This window comes from Ahaetulla prasina, chromosome 1, assembly GCF_028640845.1.
Source record: "Ahaetulla prasina isolate Xishuangbanna chromosome 1, ASM2864084v1, whole genome shotgun sequence".
In the NCBI taxonomy this organism is placed as follows: domain Eukaryota; kingdom Metazoa; phylum Chordata; class Lepidosauria; order Squamata; family Colubridae; genus Ahaetulla; species Ahaetulla prasina.
Genome location: NC_080539.1, coordinates 295,180,251 through 295,200,574, shown reverse-complemented (window position 1 = coordinate 295,200,574; position 20,324 = coordinate 295,180,251). Strand labels below are relative to the sequence as shown.

The window sequence follows — 20,324 nt, the reverse complement described above, 5'->3', positions numbered from 1 at the left end:
AAATAGCTTGCATATTCAGGAGGTTCCCGCAAGAGGGATGGAACTCTTTTAGTTTTGTGTTAGTTTCCAATAAGTTAGTAACTTTTGCGTACCGTATTTTTTGCACTATAAGATGCTCCTGAACATAAGACACACCTAGCTTTTGGGGATGCCTCTGCGTCCAAGCATCCCTCTGATATTCGTCTGGCTAGCGTCCTTGAGGCAAACAGCAAACAGCCTGGTCAGCTTCAGCACGTTATTGCAGCCCCAGCATGTGGCTCGTTAGAGCTCCACTCTGTTGCGCCCATTACCAGTTAACTGAGCTGAGCTACTGCTGCTGCTGGGGAACACTGGAACCTTTGCTGCCGATCAGCTGATTGGTGGTTGGATTGGCCTCCTGGAATATTGCCGCTCAGCTGTTCTAGGCGGTGAGGATCGCCATTCGCCATCAATCGCTGCCTCTGATTGCTGCCGCCAAATGGTGATTGGCAGTGGCAATTGGTGGCGGTGGTGATAGGCGATCCCTGCCACCTAGAACAACTGATTGGTGTTATTCTGGGAGGCCGATCTGATCGCCAATCAGTTGCTTGGCAGCGAAAGCTTCAACATTCCCCGGCGGCGGCGAATGGCAGCAGTGGTGTCAGGCAGTGCAGCAGTGATATACCCCCCCCCACCTCAATATTCGCTCTATAAGACGCACAGACATTTTCACCCACTATTTGGGGGGGGCAGTGTGTCTTATAGTGCAAAAAATAAAGTATTTCTAAGTTATCTGCCTTTTAAAATGGCCCTTGGCGTTTTAATTCCAGACATTTTAGATACAACTGATTGTCTAGGTTATTTCCAACTGACTTGTTCAAACTGTTAATTTTGTTGTTAGCTGACCTATAATAAGAAAAGTGAGGGAGAGTACAATCCTGTTATTTTTTTCAAACTTTTCAGTTTAGAAAATTGAGATTGATATATCAGTTATTTCGAAGATGAACTAGATACCCCAGAACCTCATTCTACACATGTTACCAAAATTCATTGGCAAATAACACTTTACATTTTATGGCAGAGTAGTAGAAAGCAACCTATTTAAAGGAGGTGCTTTTTTCATCTGTACATATGCCTTCAAGTTAGTTGGCACCTGGTGACTTTATGGACCAGGGGTCTCCAATCTTGGCAACTTTAAGACTTGTGGACTTCAACTCCCAGAGTTCCTCAGCCAGCAAAGCTGGCTGAGGAGTTCTAGGAGTTGAAGTCCACAAGTCTTAAAGTTGCCAAGGTTGGAGACCCCTGTTATGGACAGTTTCCTAAGCAACATTTTTATAAGTGGTTTGCCATTGCCTTCTGAGAACTGAGAGAGATTCTATCCTAAGGCAAGACTAGAACTCAATTCCCTCCACTTCTAGTCTTATGCTTTATCATTAGCTTAAACAAGCTCTTTTGGAAGAATTAGAAATTTTAAAAAGTTAAAAAATATCCCAGATTACATGTACTTGACATTTATGGTTATATATAAAGTTCAAAAATAGCTTTAAATGTATCCACTTACTTTTAAAATATTGACAAAAGAGATGTATATTTTAATAAATACAAGCACACAAGATGTGTCGTAGAACTTTTTAACTGGTTCAGACAACTTGAATTTGTTAGGCAGCGATGGCAAAAGTATGCTGTCTGCTAAGATAGTGATACCTTTCTTCCAGATCTTTCTGAAATACAGGTTAGGCAATTGCCAGTTGAAGAATGTTTGTTTATCCACAAATCTTTAACTTGTGGTTTGTTTGACTTTGTTCTGATCCTGTCCACTGTATTCTTTCACTCTTACCCTTGACATGTCACCTAATGCTAAATGCTGCCATCAACTTGGAAAAGGTAGCCTGTTCATACTTCTTGAGGTATAGTGTACCTCTTAATATGTGGCTTCTGGGAATTGGGGAATTCCTTTAATAGTTACGTTTGAACCTGGGATCATTGTTTCCACAAGGTGGTGCTAGGGGACTATTATTCTGTATTTTGACATTATTTTGACACGTAAAGTAGGCCTGTATTTTATCTCCCATAATATCTAAGAACAATATGCAATCTTTCAGGGCATCCACTGATTTGGGATGATATGCTATCATTATTCTAAATAACATCTAGCTCTGATTTCAAGTGAGTTAGTAAATCTGTATCTCTGTATATCAGTATCTTATTTAATGGAAAGACTGAATAAGAGCTGTTGCACTGTTTCCATGAAAAAGCTAGATTTGACAGTATGAAATTCATTAAATTGAATCAGCTATGGTCAGTGTGCCATTTTGTGGTCTGCCCAGTACATTGAATCTACATGCAGTACACTTTATACAGAACTCTGTACAAAAATATCTCAAACTTTAATTGTTAGGCTTTTGAGTAAAAAACTTCATTGCCCAAACAGCATCCAGAAAATGCTTTAGAAATTGGATTGCCTTAAAGGAGGCATGCATATCAGAAAAACTGTACATAGGATGAAAAAGATTTGATAAATACTTTCTTGAAAATAATTTTAATGGCCATTTTGATGGTCAAATATGGCTTGGATTACTTTTAGAAAATTGTTCCAGCTCTTAAAATTTGATTATAGCCAATATTTGATTATATAGTGCATTCAGAAAGTATTCAGACCCCCTTCATTTTTGACAATTTTGTTATGCTGTTGCCTGACTCTACAATTGTTGAAATTCATTTTTTTCTCATTAATCTACACTCAGTATCCCATAATGACAAAGTGAAAACAGAATTTTAGAAATGTCTATAAATTTATTAAAAAGAAAAAACTGAAATATCACATTGGCATAAGTATACAGACTGTTTGCAACAATCTCAAGTTTAGCTCCAGTGCCCCCTATTTCTCTTGATTGTTGCTGACATGTTTCTGCAGGTACATGTTGATTGGAGTCCACCTGTGGTAAATTAAATGTATTGGACATGATTTGGAAAGGCACATACCTCTCTATAGAAGGCCTCATAGCTGACAATACATAGTGTAGCAGAGAAAAAGCCATGAGGTCAAAGGAACTGCCTACAGAGCTCACAGACAGGGTTATTGCAAGGCACAGATATAGGGAAGGCTACAATAAACTTTTTGAAGGTTCCTAAGAACACAGTGGCCTTCATAATTGTCAAATAGAAGAATTTGGCACAACCAGGACTCTTCCAAGAGCTAGCTGCCTGGTGAAACTGAACAATCAGGGGAGAAGGGCCATAGAGAAGTGACCAAGAACCCAAAGGTCATTCTAGTCAAGCTCCAGAGATCTTATGAGGAAATGGAACAGAGTTCCAAAAGGACAAGCATCACTGCAGCCTTCCATCGATTTGGGCTTTACAGCAGAGTGGCTAGACAGAAGCCTCTCCTCAGTACAAAATACTTGAAAGTCCACTTGGAGTTTGCAAAAAAGCACCTGAAAGACTCTCAGACTATGATGAACAAGATTGTCTGGTCTGATGAAACTAAGATGGAACTGTTCTAAATGTTATATCTGGAGGAAACCAGGCACCGCTCATCACCTTCCCAATATCATCCCAACAGTGAAGCATGGTGGTGGCAGCATCATGCTTTGGGTTGTTTTTCATTAGCAGGGATTGGTCAGGGTTGAGGGATAGCTGAATAGAGCAAAGTACAGGGATATCCTCAATGAAAACCTCAGACTGAGCCGAAGATTCACTCTCCAACATGACAATGATCCTAAGCACACAGTGAAGACAACACAGAAGTGGCTTAGGGACAACTCTGAATGTCCTAGAGTGACCCAGCCAGAGCCCTGACTTGAATTCTATTGAACATTTCTGGGGAGATCTGAAAATAGTTGTCCACCAATGGTTATCATTGAGTCCTTCGGGAGATAGGGCGGTATATAAATATGATTAAATAAATAATAAATAAATAAATCATCCAACTTGACTGAGTTTGAGCGGATTTGCAAGAAAGAATGGTAGAAAACCCACCAATTCAGGTGTGCAAAGCTTGTCACATCATATCCAAAAAGATTTGAAGCTGTAATTGCTGCCAAAGGTGCTTTATCAAAGTACTGAGTGAAGAAGGGTCTGAACACTTATGCCAATGTGATATTTCAGTTTTTTATTTTTAATAAATTTACTGACATTTCTAAAATTCTGTTTTCATTTTGTCATTACGGGATATTGAGTGCAGATTAATGAGAAATGAATTTCAACAACTGTAGAATCAGGCTGCAGCATAACAAAATTGACAAAAGTGAAGGGAGTCTGAATGCTTTCTGAATGCACTGTAGGTAAAATCATAGGATCACATCCATACCTTTTTAAGCAGAAGTAAGCTGAAAAGCATCCTATGTAAGTAGGACTGGCATAAATTAGAGTTGAAGACAAACTGTTTTTAGAAGGTAATGATACAAAGTTCATAAATTAGGTCAGTAGTTACCACAAGCATAAGAGTACAAGAGAATTATTATACAAAATATACTTGTAGCTCTAGTCAGCTGTATATTTCAAATAATTTTCAAGCATCTTTTGTTTTTTATTTTTTACTTATATATAATTTGTCTCAAACTGTAGACAAACGTTTAGGTCACTGGTAACAAACTCTTTTCTTCCATGCAAGACTGATAATTTCTTTGCCTAGTGATTAGCATGGATAATTCTGAGCTCAAAAAGATATGTTTAAAATATTTAGGATCTTTCAAATCCTTACTGAAACTTTTGGAATTTATATGAAATATCCTTTTCAATTTCCTAAAGGTACTCATGCTTGTTTCCCCATATGTGTAAATGGACATGACAGTCCTTTCCTGGAGAAAAAAGTGGATATAGAGAGAATGCCATGCACAACATCTGAACTAACTATATGAATATGTTTCTGAAACAGCTACTTCAGAAGTTCAGAAAGAGATGCTTTGAACATTCTTCTGGACTTTCTGGAGCATCTTTTTTGAGGACTTTTACAATCCTATTTTTTTTGTTTGATAAACAATTATATCGTATACAACAATTGTAATACTTTGCTCTCTAGGGTATTATACTTTTGACATACAAATGTCTGAGTAAAGGTCTTCTCATCTAACATCTCAAAATTATTTTTTTGTAGCTGAGATTTTTAGGGCTTTCAAAGAATTATAATTTTTGCAAACTGCTCACTTTAAAAAACTAGCAAATTTATTTATGTTTTGGCAGAGTTATGACAGTAGTATATAAGGAGTAATAGCTGTTAAAGAGACTGTCCATATTTTAATTGTTTTTGGTATCAGAAAAAGCAACAATAAAACATAACATTTTTATTAGTTAAAATAACTTTAACTTATTTATAGCATCTCTTGGAGTGACCTCACAATTTTAGAAGAGCAATGGTATATCAGCTGTCATATATATAAATTTGCTGACACTTTATTTAAATTAAATTTGTATATCAGTAATTGCATGACATCTGTAAATGCCATACACTAAATAAAAATAAAATAAACTCTAGATCACAGGTGTCAAACTCGATCACATCACGTGACGTATTGTGATGTATTGTGACTTTTTTGCCTTTGCGGAGCCAGGGTGGGCGTAGCCTGTGCATGATGCATCCGGCCCACATGCCACCAGTTTGACATGCCTGTGTTAGATAGTCATCCTTATAACAATGATGGTTTGTTAAATGTTAGGCAACTACATGTTTTAGAAGCTCAAATCAGCATGGCTGATAATTAGAAATTTTGAAATTATAATTCAGCTGTAATTTCAAGTTTATTTTTCAGCCTGCTTTTAATTTAAATGTTAAATCAGCAAGTTTTGAGACAAAGTTTTCTTTGGAATTGAGCATCAGAAGCGACAGAATTTTAAAATGTCATTTAAAAAATTTGCTTGTTCTAGATATTTTTCACTACCTTTGCTTATGGTACAAAATTTGAGACAGTAAAGGGGTCTATAGGCATTGTTTTAATATTTTTCACTTTCGAAGCTTATACTGGGTAATACTTCCACTTACCTTGCATCATGTGTTTTCTCCTTTTAACATTCATTCTTTGCAGGAGAGTGCATGTCATCCTGTACTTTTCTAACAGTATTTGCTTGTCTTAATATTTCTTCATTAATTTTCCTATTTTTATTAAACATGAAGATATATAAGTACACAGATTAATCAATCAAACACAGTTACTTTTGTCTTTTAATATATTAATTTTCAGATCCATATTTTTCGTTACACGTTACAATATTATTGTTATTATATACATAACAATGTGAAATCACAGTTGCCAATTCTTTAACCGATGTTGGCTTTCATACATATTGAGTTCTTCTCAAGAACCTAGGATGCTGGAATATTTTAGCACACTATATGTTTGGATCCAAGCAGCATAGCTTTCTGTAATTGACTGATGGAAACTTTGTTAATGCTTAGATTTTCTAAGTACCATCCAAGAATTTTTGATATGACACCCTGTGTGTGGATAACCACTGAGACCGCCATGGTTGGTTTATGCCATAATGTTTCAGATTTTGACACCTTGTGATCTTTTCCTGTTCTTTGTCTTCTACAGATAGTTCTCAATTTACAACCATTCACTTAGTGACTGTTTAAAGTTACAACAGCACTGAAATAAGTGACTTATGACCAGTTTTCACACTTACGACCATTGCAGTGTTCCCAGTCACATGATCAGAATTTGGGCACTTGGCAACTGGCATGTATTTATGACAGTTGCTGTGTCCTGGGGGTATGTGATCTCCATTTGTAACCTTCCCATCTGGCTTCCTAAAAACAAAGTCAATGGGGAAAGCCAGCAAGATTCACTTAACTGCAATGATTCATTTAACAACTGTGGCAAAAAAGGTCATAAAATGGGAGGAGGCCAACTCACTTAGCAACTGTCTTGTTAGCAACAGAAATATTGGGCTCAATTGTGGTTGTAAGTCGAGGACTACCTGTATTTTACTCTCACCTGGTATTGCCATAGCAATTATCCACAGTTTCTTCTTTTCAATCGCAATTAAGTCTGGTATGAAGACTTAATTTAAACCAAGACCTTATCAGTCGGAAGTCCCACAGTACTTTAATCTCCTCACTTTCAATTACTTTTTCTATGTTTCTTTTCTTTTTTATGTTCCTACCAGTTTTTCATTAGTGGCATACAATTTTTACATATGTTTCAGTGAACCATTTTGGTGACTGTTATGGTGTTGTTTATAGGCCATTTGTGGTATAGTTTCTTCTGTTTCTTTGCAAAATCTGTTCTTAAAACCATTTGATGTTTTTCTCAATTCTGGCCTTGATTGCCTTAGTTCAAATGACTTGCTCTTGAGCAGCTAAAGTGGACATAAGGAATTTTCCATGTATTATGTTAGAAGATAAATCTGTTGTATAACACTTTTATTAAAGAGTCCTACCTTCTATCACTGAAGTTGTTCTAATTTAGCTTTTATTTCTTTCACTTTGTCCCAAAGAAAATTGTCTACTTCTTGCCAAAACCACTATGATGCCAAAAGCTGTTTCACATTCAAAATCTCACATTGCCTTTAATCCTTCGCAGATTTTGTCAGTTTTTCATCACAGACAGATCAATAATACTTTTTAGATTTATGTTTATTATTTTGCTGTCTATATGTAAATTGTGCATTTATAAACATTTTTACTTAAATTCTTTGATCCTGATGCTGTTGTAACTTCAGATTTACAGTTTTTGATTAAGATTTTGTGTCTTCTACTTGAATATTTCTGAAACGGTGTCTTTATTAGAAATTGAAACATGTAAAATAAAATTCATGTAATCTATGTGACCTTTAGAAAAGTAAATTTGAATGCCTTATCTTTTTAATTTAATGATGGAGTGTTTTAAACCTATGAAATAAAATACTATTGACCTTAAAATTGTTAATTCAGCAAAATAATCATACTTCGGATACTTGAGATAATGTTTAATTAAGGTATTTTCTTTGTTATTGGAGATATAATAAAAAAGTTGGAAGGTGAACTAACACAATTCAGGCTTATAATACTTTGGCTACATTTTGGGCTGAAAGCATAGGATTGTAAGTGCAACTCTATAAAGAATGCTGCCGCTCAGTGATGCACACATTCCTCTAAATTATATCTCTAGTAAATGGAATCTGTCAGTGTACTAAGATTAATGGATACTTTGTGCTGGGGTGATACTTACCCAGATTTGCATCTGGCTTTGTTGATGTCAGTTCTTTGTCACCCATATGATCTAAATTTGATATTTGATTGCTACTGAAGAAGTGTTTAGAATGCTGCCCTGTTAAGATTTTTGGAGTTCTGTTTACATAATTGCAGTCTATGGAGGTGGAACACTGTTGACTTGATCCTTGCCTATCTTGGCTGATAAGTTCTAACAAAGCAATTATTGACCTGGTAAAGCATAAGTGGCATTGAATTTCTCGTAATCACTTCTGAAGGAGGCAGTATATGCCCTTTCCTAAAAAGAATCTCAATGGGTCCAAAATAGTTAATATGCCTGCTTTGACTATAATTACTGAGAGTCAACTTTAACTGCTCTTAAATTATTCTAGTTACCACTGGCCTTAATGCTATACTGCCGGGGTAGACAATTTGAGGGGACTTACAGGCATATTATGTTTTAATAGACTTCTATGACCACTCATCTCAATTACAAATAGTCCTCGACTTATGACCACAATTGAGCCCAAAATTTATGTTGCTGAGACTTTTGTTAAGTGAATTTTGCCCCATTTTACAACTTTTCTTGCCACAGGTGTTAAGTGAATCACTGCAGTTATTAAATTAGTAACATGGTTGTTAAGTGAATCTGGCTTCCCCATTAACATTGCTTGTCAGAAAGTTGCAAAAGGTGGTCTCATAACCTGGGACACCACAACAGTCATAAATATGAATCAGTTGCGAAGTGTCTGAAGTTTGATCATGTGACTGTGGGGATGCTGCAGTGGTCATAAGTGTGAAATACGGTCATAAGTCACAAGTGCCATTGTAACTTTGAGCGGTCACTAAATGAACTGTTGTAAGTTGAAGACTTCCTGTACCTGAGGACTCTGGGTAGCTAATAACATTAAAAATATAAAACATATACAAAAAACCCCCATAAAAACATATAGAACCTGGGACAAATTATAAAAGGCATCAGTCAACACAGGTTTGAGCACAGAGTCAGGTCTTCAAGGTAGTATTTTCCGCACGCCAACGGAGGCATGGCCAATCCAACCTCTGGAGGATGGGTGCCATAATAGGAAAGGTTCTCTTATGTCTATCATGTGATATTCTTTAACAAATGGTATCTAGAGCATGCCTCTCCTGCCTGATCAGACAGGAATGGTAGAGACAACTGGGGAGAGATAGTTCCATAAGTAACCTGACTCCAAGCCATAAAGGGCTTTAAAGGCGACTATTAGCACCTTGAATTGCACTTCAAAGTATACTGGTAGCCAGAATAGTTAATGGAGCAGCAACATTTGTTGAAAAACAGGCAACACTAACCTCATCTTTGCTGGACCTTACTAGAATCTTAGAAAGACATAGAAAGTACTAACAAAATCTATCTTCTGTTTTCAGAAATTGGTTGCCCAAATGAAACAGGACCCACAGGTAAAATACATTTTATTTGTACTCTTAATTGAATATTACTTTATTAAAGTTTAATGTAAGATCCAATTTTATGTGTTTGGATTACTTTTCAAAATTAAATTAAAACACTAATAAAATATATTCAGTATGTAAGTAGCAGTATGTTTGATACTTCGTTTTGCTCTTCAGAAAATTGTGATTAATTTTGGGTTTCTGTTAAACCAGTGCCTTAACATTTATGCTTGCTTTAAGTCATAGTTTGTAATTTTTGTTTGGCAAATAAGCAGAATCATAGTTCACTACCACTGGGTGAATCTATAATTTGCTTTGAACCCAGAAGGAAAATTAAACAGAGCATGGAGCTAGAATAGTGAATGAGGTCTGACATGCAGTCATGTTACAGGTAGACTGCAGTTGAGCCCAACATTTCTGTTGCTAAGCAAGATAGTTCTTAAGTCAGTTTTTCCCCATTTTACGACCTTCCTGGCCACAATTGTTAAGTGAATCACTGCAGATGTTACGTGAATCATTTGTCAGTAAGAGAATCTGGGAAGGTTACAAATGGTGATCACATGACCCAGGACAGTGCAACTGTCATAAATAGATGCCAGTTGCCAAGCATCCAAATATTGATCATGTGACACGGGGATGTTGCAGTAGTCATAAATGTGAAAACCGGTCATAAATTTTTTGTTTTCAGTAACTTTGAATGGCCACTAAATGATTGGTTATAAGTTGATATTCTAGAATAGACCTATATTTTTATTATGTATGAATTAAGTAAGCAGTAATATATAGTTTAGTGTGCTGTTCATAATTTTTCAAACTGTAAAAGTTCTTCTGAAACTATGCTTTATATAGAAGTTATGACAGATTGTATAATTTATGTTGTACATTTCCTTATAAAAGAGCCATTCATGCACCAAATGTTGAAGGAATATTTTACAATTGTAGCTTTATTAAATATCATACAATTCAGGGCACATAGTTTGCAATATTATCATAAAGAAAAGGGCTTTGCAAAGCATTTAATGGGGTGTTTGATGAAGCACTGAGTTCTGGGTACTGTAGTTTCTGCACACTTGTGTATAGTCTCAATCAAAGCATTGTCTCTACATGTAAACTACTCTAGTAAATTGTGTTAGAATTTGAAATAAAAATTCAAGATTTATAGCTAATAACTATTATTAGGTTTATTGTCTTGCCTTAACTGTAGAGAACAGAATTCCAGTGCTCTTGATTTTAAGGAACTTGATAATGTTCAGTGAATTTATAATACATATGTATATGTATATTTATTAAATATGTATATTTATTAAAACCTTTTGAAGTATATCTGCTTTTACCTCATGCAGTTTGTAAGATCCAGAGGCTGGAGATAGATTTAGAGATGGGTGATAGTTTTGTATTAAAGATCCTTTGAAATAATTTCATTTTTTCTTTGCAAAGAACAGCCTGTAGAGCTTCCATATTTGCTTTCAAAGACCATTTAAAGTCCTCTTGATATTCTTATTAAACATTTCCAGAAAATCATATTTCATATTTTGCCTTCTCCTGTGACCTGCTTAGAGTGTCCAAGCAATGGGTGTTAACTTCATCTGATTGGCCAGAGACTGAGTTGAATTTGTTTAAACACACCTCCTCTTCTTGTATAGCTCAGTTCATTAACTCAGTCGGCTAGAGAGACTTATCCTCCTTAGCTCCATTGCTTGGACTGTCTAATCACACAAATTCAGGAGATTCATTCCAAATAGAAGCCCAAGAAGATCTTACTGTGGTGACAGAGGCTTGTTGCTTCACACACAGCCGAGCACCGCTCAGCTGAGCTGCTAGCGTGGTGGCGGCAATTCTCTCCACTCTAGCGGGCCAGGGTGCTGCGTGGAACTGCCAGACTGCCGTGATCAGAGATACCAACAAACTGTGAATTGTGGCCAGCAGAGCGCAGGAAAAGCCGTGGTGTCGGCTTCACGCATAGCAGGGATGGAGGACTGATCCGTGGTGCTGGAAGCGAGCTCTCCCCTGCTACACTGTGGTAGTTCTGGCACTTAGAAGCTGTTTTGTTGGCTTTGCACCATTTTGAAACCCCCCCCCCCAGTTATATTATGCTTACAAGCTGTGGTGTCGGCTTGACGCAGGCGAATTTGCTGTTCCACCAATTATTGAAGGATCCCAGGAACTTGTGCAAAGTAATAGAGGGGAACTTTGTGCAGAGGCCCTTATTTAACAACCAGGCCTCTATTCCAAGATAGCAACTCGTAGCCGGTCTCCTTCCCACGCTTCAGTATCTCCTCCCCTTGGGCACCAGTCTTCAGCGGCTCTGGTCCCTCAGGAGAGGCAGATCAAGTACTAAGGGGCCTTCCACCAGGTCCAAGTCCTCGGCTTCACATTCCTCTTCCTCTGCAGTGGAAAAGGATGCCATGAGAAGGCAATGTGCCTTGGACAAGCAATTCGACAAGTCAAAGAAAAAAGCAGAGGCCTTCAGGGGGTCCAGTAGAGCCTTACAGGCTGAAACTTTCGATTAGTCCCATCAGGATCAGTTTGGTTGGTCCCCCAATATCTCCAGTGCTAGACAGAAAAGCCAGGAGGTGGTCAGCATGGTATTTTGTGAGGTTCCCAAGAAATACCCGGGGCAGGAAACTCACTCCCCTTCGCCTTCACACCATAGCGACAAGTCAGCTATATCGGATATAGGGCAAAGGATATAGGGCAAAGAGGATATAGCAGACTATAAACTTTCTGAAGATGAGGGAGTCACCCCAGACAGTCCTGCCACCACCGGGTTATTCCGTCACGAGTTATTTCATACCTTAGTGCATAAGGCAAAAAATACAGCTAATATGGGGGCTATTATGGGGCACTTGGAGGGATCTTCGGACCCTCCCGATCCCACCAAATTTCTTTCCCCCGAACCCATCACAGAGCAGGAGGCCATTCCATTGCCTAAACTCTTTGTAAATGTAATACAATGACAGTGGAGCCAACCCAGATCTATTTCCACCCCCAGTGGTTCGGACAGGAAAATGTACATAGTGGAACAGGAGCTCGAAGGTTTCAACCATTGATGCTCCCCTGGCCAATTTGGCCTCTTCTAACATTCTACCTTCCGATGCAGCTGACGGCCTCCTAACCGAGGACAGAAGACTGGAGCTATCCGCTCGTAAGACCCATCAAGTAGCCGTGTGGGCCATTAAATCTGCCATGGTGGCTTCGTTCTTCACCAGAACATCCTTAATCTGGCTTAGACAAATGCAGGCCCAGGCTCCACAGGTTGATTCCTGATTACATCAGCATATAAAAAAGTTAATTGCTGCTGCTGAATTCTCTGTAGATGCAACACTCAATTTGGCAAAGTTTGCTCGCAAACCCTAGTGTCCAACATCACCTCCAGGCAACTATTATGGCGTAGACATTGGCAGGCAGACATGAAGACCAATTGAACCAATGAAGATTTTGGTTGAAGGTAGAGACAAGAGAAAGGTTCTTCTATACGTCTCCAGAAAATCGGACAGAAAGGCCACCTTTCCTTACCGCAGGCAGCCCTTTCAGTCTCAGGATCCTGGGTTCCAAGCCCCAGCTAACCAGAGACCCTTCCAACAGTCCACGGATAGGACACAGCACAGGTAGCCTTTTCGGGACAGAACCAAACAACCTCAAACCCGAAGGCTCTTTCAAGGTTCCAGTTTCCAGCCCTATCACAGGAACAAGTGACTGTTCCCCTGGGATCCCATCGGAGGTCACTTGGCCAAGTTTGCCAGCAGTTGGCAGAGCACGACCACCGATGCCTGGTCCCTTCAAACAGTTGCACTAGGGCTCACCCTAGAGTTCAGTTCCGAACCCCCAAGGAGGTTCATATAATGTTTAGTTTCCCAGGACCCTTCCAAAAGAGCTCTAATGGAAGCCGAGATTCTGCATCTACTGGCCATCCAGACCATAGAACCAATACCACCACCACACCAGGGTTCCAGCTTCTATTCGATTGTCTTCTTGATGCAGAAGAAATTGGGGGGCAGCAGAGCCATACTGGATCTAAAGCGACTAAATTTACACATCCAGTACAAATGCTTCAAGATGCAATCCCTGCATACCATCCTGGGTTGCATCAGACATGGAGATCTCTTAACATCCATAGATCTCCGGGAAGCTTATCTCCATGTTCCCATCAGACCATCTCACAGGAGGTTCTTCAGGTTCTGTTATACGAGGAATCACTTCCAATACAGGGCCTTTCCCTTTGGACTTTCCTCCGCCCCCTGCATGTTCACCAAGCTTCTGAATGTGGTGGTGGCTCACTTACAGGCGACATCAATCAGAATACAATGTTACCTGGGTGACATATTAATTCAGTCTTCCTCCCTTCAACAGGCAACATGAGACCTCCAGGTAACAATACAAACCCTCCAGGATCATGGATTCTCCGTGAACCTGGAAAAGAGTCGTCTTACGCCATCAATCAATCTTGTCCATCTGGGTGCAAGGATCAACATGCAGACCTGTCAGGTCTTTCTTTCCCGGGATCGACTTTCCAGCATCTGGGCCATGGTGAAATAGGTAAAAACCCTCAAAAGGGTTCCCCTAACGTTGCTTTCCCAATTATTGGGCAAGAAGATTTCCTGCCTGGCAATTGTGCCTTGGATGAGACTACATTCACGGCCCCTACAATGGCTGCTTTTGCCTAGTCAAAGAGCAGGCACCAGCAACACCAATATCCAGATCACGGTTCCCCCGAAGGTGATCATATCACTGCAGTGGTGGATATCACCTGCCCTGGAAAAAGCTGCTCGTTCCAGGAACCCCATCTCCTGGTCCTTACCACGGACGCCAGCCTCTACGGTTGTGGCACTCATCTGCAAACTCAGGTGACCCAGGGTCGATGGTCGCCAAAGGACTTAATGAATGATGTTAATTGGCTGGAACTGAGAGCTGCTCACCTGGTGCTCCGACACTTCAAGGATCAACTATCGGGTCACGTGTTACTGCTGACGGGCAATGTAACAACGAAAGCGCATGTGAACTGACAGGAGGCACTTGCTCCTGGCCTTTGATGCATGAAGCAGTGGAGATGGGCCTGTGGGCAGAGAAACATCTGCTCTCCCTACAAGCAGAACACATCTCTGGAATCTCCAACACACAAGCGGACTGGCTGAGCAGGACTACCATCAATCAGTCAGAATTTCAGCTGCATCCTGACCTGTTCCTTTAAATAACAGCCACATTCAGTCATTCCCGTTTGCCAGCCCAGTAAATGTGCAGCTTCCGGGGTTCTGCACCAGATTCTACACACCAAGAGCTGAAGGGACCAATGCCTATGTCCTCAGGGCCTCCTTTATGCATTCCCTTAATACCGAGGGTCATCCGGAAGATCTTGGAGGAGAGAGGGGAGGTTCTTCTCATAGTTCCTTACTGGCCCTGATGGACCTGGTTCGTGGACCTCGTGAGCCTATCAGATCACTCATCCCTGGAGAATTCCGCCAGATCAGATCTCCCTACACCAGGGGGCCATCTCCCATCTGGAACCCTAGTGGTTCCAATTGACCGTCTGGTACTTGAATGGGAGATCCTGAGGAAGGACCAGTTCTGTAGAAAAGTGATTTCTACCATCCTGGCTTCATGACGTCCGTCAACAACCTGCATATACAACGCCATGTGGTCATCTTTCCGTCGCTGGTGTGTCCAGAAAGGAATAGTTCCCACATCAGCATCCATCCCACAGATTTTGGACTTCCTTCAGGAGGGTTTGGATAAGGGACTAGCCACAAATACACTCCGTCGGCAGGTCGCTGCACTAGCAACCATTTTGCCTTGTGCAGGGGCCACTACCCTTTCACAACATCCATAGGTTCATAGTTTCCTGAAAGGGGCTTCCAACCCCCCCCCCCACCTCCAGTCCACAGATATCCATCCTGGATCTGAGTCTGGTGTTTCAGATGCTCACCTCATCGCCATTCGAACCATTGGGCTCCACTAGTCTCAAACTCTTGACCTTCAAGGCCGCCTTTCTTGTAGTGATAACTTCCGCTTGCAGGATTTCGGAGCTGGCAGTGCTTTCAGTGTGGAAAGACTTATGCATTTTTCATCCTGATCGAGTCATTCTTCGTCTAGACCTGACATTTCTCCCAAAGATCAATACCTGGTTACACAGAGCCCAGGAAGTCATCTTACCTGATTTTTGTCCTAACCCCAGGCATCCGAGAGAACATCGCTGGCACTCCTTAGATGTCCACAGGGTCCCTGCATAAATGCATTGACAGAATGGCTCTGTTTAGGAAGGCGGAATCGTTATTCATTTCTTTTCAGCCCAGATCCCTGGGCGCAAAAGTGACTCCATCACCATTGGTAGATGGCTCAAGGCCTGTATTTCCCTTGCCTACGATCAGCAGAAGCAACACCTACCTGGCCACATTACAGCCCATTCTACATGAAGCACGGCCACCACAGCGGCATGGGCCACTCAGGCCTCTATTTTAGATATCTGCAGAGCGGCTACTTGGGCCTCTCCTTCGCCCTTCATCGGAACTATAAAATGGACCAGTTTGCCTCAGCTGAGGCTGTCTTTGGGCAAAGAGTGCTCCAGCAGGTTCTTCCTGTTGAGGGGTCACTGGATTCTCTGTTTCCTGCCCTAGGGATATTTAGCTTGGGTATATCCCATTGCTTGGACCCTCTAAGCAGCGCACAGGAGAAGGAACATTGAACTTACTTAAACGTTCTTTCTGTGTGCACTGCGTGAGAGTCCAACCCCTCCCTATTTTCGTCTGGGTACAGGAACCTAGCTAACTGTGTTCGTTCCAGATTTTTTTGTCTTCTCAAGATCAGGACTCTCGTTAATAAACTGGAACTATACAGGAAGAGGAGGTGTGTTTAAACAAATTCAATTCAGTCTCTGGCCAGTCAGATGAAGTTAACACCCATTGCTTGGACTCTCACGCAGCACACATAGAAAGAAGGTTCAGGTAAGTTCAACGTTCCTTCTGTCACTGTGACATTAGCTTGAGATTCACTAAACAAATATACTATAAGGAATTTACTGTGCCAGGAAATTCAAATGTTCTTTGTACATTTAGATGCTTTATTATTTTAGTGTATTTTTGCAGTCTTATTGCAAATCTGTATTAATAAGCAAATTGTTGTTATACTTTTTTTTCTAAGCAGAATGCTGACTTAAAGAAGCAGCTTCATGAACTCCAAGCCAAAATCACTGCTTTGAGTGAAAAACAGGTAGGAAACTGGTATATCTTTGACATGGATTCCAAACATTTACTACTTTAGTCATTCTGTGTGTGTTTAAAAATAAATGCGGCAAGCCAGCATTTTAGATTTTCTTTAGTGTATGTACCAAAACAGAAACAATTATTTGGTATTGTGTATGTGTATGTATGCCTTTGAGTCATACAATCTTTGACTCCTAGCATCTACTTGGAGAATTCAATGCAATTTTCTTTGCAACATTTGCCAGTTTCTCAGGACTGAGTAAGTAACTGGATTGAAGTCATGCAGTTGCTTTTTGTGCCTAAGGCAGGACTGGAATTCATAGACTCCAGCTTGTAGTCCAGTGCCTTTAACCACCACACTAAACTGAATCTCATTTGGGACAATATTTTAAGTGCAGTTTATCTGGGGATGTGCGATGCTGGAATCTATCTTTATAACTGTAATGTCATAAAAGAGTATTGTGTATACTCTAAAAGGTGCAAATTGGGAAAAAGTGGTCACTTAAGAAGAAGAGGGGTGATTATCAAGGCTAACATACTGCTTCCAGTTTGCCATTGCATTTGAATGTTGGTGGTGAACTGCCAAGAAACATTGTCTAATTAAACATTAAAGATAGGGAAGAACTGACAGATAACTAACAACTAGACTTTTACGGCTTTATATAAAAACCATCCATTAAAGTGTAGAAATGTATGAGATTGCTCTATTTATCTTTTAACCTTTTCTCATTTTTGAAAACCTTATTTAATGAAGAACATTAAATTGAATATTTGAAAACTCAGTGTGTGGTTATGTGTATGTAATCGCCTAGATCTCTCAAAAGCATCTGGCTAACCATTTCCAAGAACAGATTTTTCTTTATGTTTACTTTAATACATTAATAGATGATTAATTAATTTCCCCTTCTAGAACAGCCTTTCCCAATCCCTTTCTCCCAAAAGGTCCATGTGGTGTGCCCTCACTTCCACTATTTAGGAAAGGAATTTAAAAAAGGGAAGATGTCAGGAAAGTTTTCAATTGTTAAATCTTATAGTTGGGAGATGCCTACTGCTGTGTAATTCTTATTTTGTCTTTTATTGTATTTTCTCTGCTGTGCATTGCAGTGCTTTGGGACTGTATTGATGGATGGGTGGATGGATGGAAGGATAGATTGATAGAGATAGATAGATAGATAGATAGATAGATAGATAGATAGATAGATAGATAGATAGATAGATAGATAGAGTTACAGTACATGTTTGAAAGGCCTGTCACATATGTTTTCAAATGTATATCGGTCCTGAATTTCCAATTGATACTACAATGTACTCTGGAGCATATATATGCACATAAGCAAAGAAGAAATCTCTGATACGTATATGAATAAAAAATAAATTTATATGGCCACCTACTTGCCAGAGTGACTCTAGGTGTCCAACATAACATTAAAAACAAGAATCAATATAAGTAAAATTATAAACTGGTATATTCTGGCTATCAAATACATATGTTGATTCTTTAAAAATATTTAGGGAAGACTGAATCAGCGTAAGATACTTAGAATTGGTTACAATTGAAGTGGTTATAAGCCTAAATAAATACAGGCAGAATTCATAATCCCCTGTCAAAAACTTTTCTTAAAGCCGCCTCAACATTTTTTTTTTTAATTCTGGAATGTTCTGAATAGAACCCAAAAAAGTGTTTAAATCGTACAGGGGCTTGAGTTATACAAAAGCTTTAATGTATTTATTTACTTGATTTATAAAACCGTCCATCTCACTTTTACATGAAGCAGAAGTAGGAACAATTATTTGGTTAGTGTATGTCTCTAAATTATGTTCAGATGCTCAATTAATTATATTTGTTAATATATGCCATCACAATATCGGGATAAGGTCTGTATAAAAATAGTGTTGAATGCATTTTTAAAGAATTGATATTTATCCAATTTGTATTGATTCCCAATGACTCTGGGGAACTTACAACTAAAACAAAGGAAATATAATAATAACGGTATAATAGACAGTGAGAATGGCAGACTGGACGGGGATCAAGCAAAGTGTCTTAATTTTTCCTTGCTCAAAACCTGGGCAAAGGTCCATATCTTCAAGTCCAGACAGAATTGTTAAACCAATTATATAGCTCGGAATATTCTTATCAAAAAACAATAAAGAGTAATTTAGGAATAATGATCCTCAGACTTGGAAAAATAAAATATCAGCTATTTTAACATGGACAAAGTAAAAATTGTCCTAGTTAGGAAGAACTTGACTTCAAACTATGTATTTATCGTATTTAAAATACTGGTATTGTTAACATGATATTTTAATACATTAGTTTCTGCTTGAATTGTTAAATGAAAGTACAATTTTTACATTTAAAAGAAAATTTTAATTATTTATTATGACTCATTTATCTTATATTGTCCAATTTAGTTGGCTATTGAATTGAACTTTACCATTTGAAATCTTACTTTAATCCTAGAAAATTTACTATTCAGCACTGATCTGATGTTAAATCAGTGCTGAAGTAGCTGGGTGTATTAAATTTTTGCGTTCATAGTGGCATGGTCATATGGAAAATGCAAATTTAGTTTCTGATTTTCAGTAAAAGTTTTATTAGCTTTGTGCCATGAATTATATTATCTAATTTTTTGGGGGTGGTGATGGTTAATTTTCATACTTTAGAGAAATTGCAACCTCAACCTTCTTTTTCTGAGAAAAAAAAAGAAAAAAGCATGATCAGGTTGCAATGAATTATCTGTACGATAGGAACTAATTGTGCTTTCATGGCAAATCCCATCAGTAATTTAAATTTCTCACATTAATTAATACAGTGAACTAATTTTAAGTTCCTTGGTTAGCCCACAGGATTGTCTAATAGTTTCAGAAAAGTTTCATATGCTAATAGATGAATTTGCAATTGTTCTTTACATAAATAGAGATAAAATAGACACTTGTATTGTGATGACATTTATAATTTTGTTAAAATAGATATATGGTGTTTTCCTAATTTTGTATCAGAGATCCTTCATTGTAGGGAGCTGCATTCTGTAACAAAGAGTATGTAACACTTAAAGGATGGCGCCACAAGGCAATTGAAAAAGTGATTAACAAATCCTTGAAGAGGTCTAGCAAATCAGTCAGACCAATTCCAGAGGAGTTTTACCCACAGGGGGTTCAGTCCTCTCCCAGCAATCGGGGACAACAACCTGCCCCTCCTACTAATGCAGGAGCCTGGTCTCTGGACCGCTCGTGTACTACGGCCTTGCCTCCCTGTTCCGAAGCAGCTCCCTTATTTCAGCCCTTGCCAGTTCAATCAGAGGCAGTCATGCTATTCCAAGCCTTGCCTACTGCAGTCCAACAGGCCCCTGCAAGTTATGCAGCAACCAACCCGATGCCTCCTTTACCCATGAGAGCTCAGTCACCATGGGCAAGTGCACCTCAACTACCACAACAACCCCTTCTCCAATTACCAGAGTCATTTGGCTTGCTTATCTCGGAGGCTATTCGCCAGCGGGTGGCACAGTGCCTTCAACAGGGATCCACTGCGGCCCAACCAGAATACCATTCCCACATGCATCTCTCCCATGACTCAGAGTCAAAAGGTGAAAGAAGGTGGCCATGACTATTGG

At 39.2% G+C, this 20,324-nt stretch overlaps 1 protein-coding gene across 7 annotated transcripts in view; it reads left to right on the top strand.

Annotated features, from left to right (window-relative positions):
* Positions 1-20,324, top strand: part of PHF21A (PHD finger protein 21A) — a 163,267-nt gene that overhangs the window by 62,277 nt on the left and 80,666 nt on the right. For all 7 annotated transcript variants that reach the window (XM_058161741.1, XM_058161740.1, XM_058161739.1 and 4 more), the window contains 2 exons: positions 9,494-9,526; positions 16,652-16,717. In XM_058161741.1, coding sequence (XP_058017724.1) covers positions 9,494-9,526; positions 16,652-16,717 — 99 coding nt within the window. The remainder of the gene's footprint in view (positions 1-9,493; positions 9,527-16,651; positions 16,718-20,324) is intronic.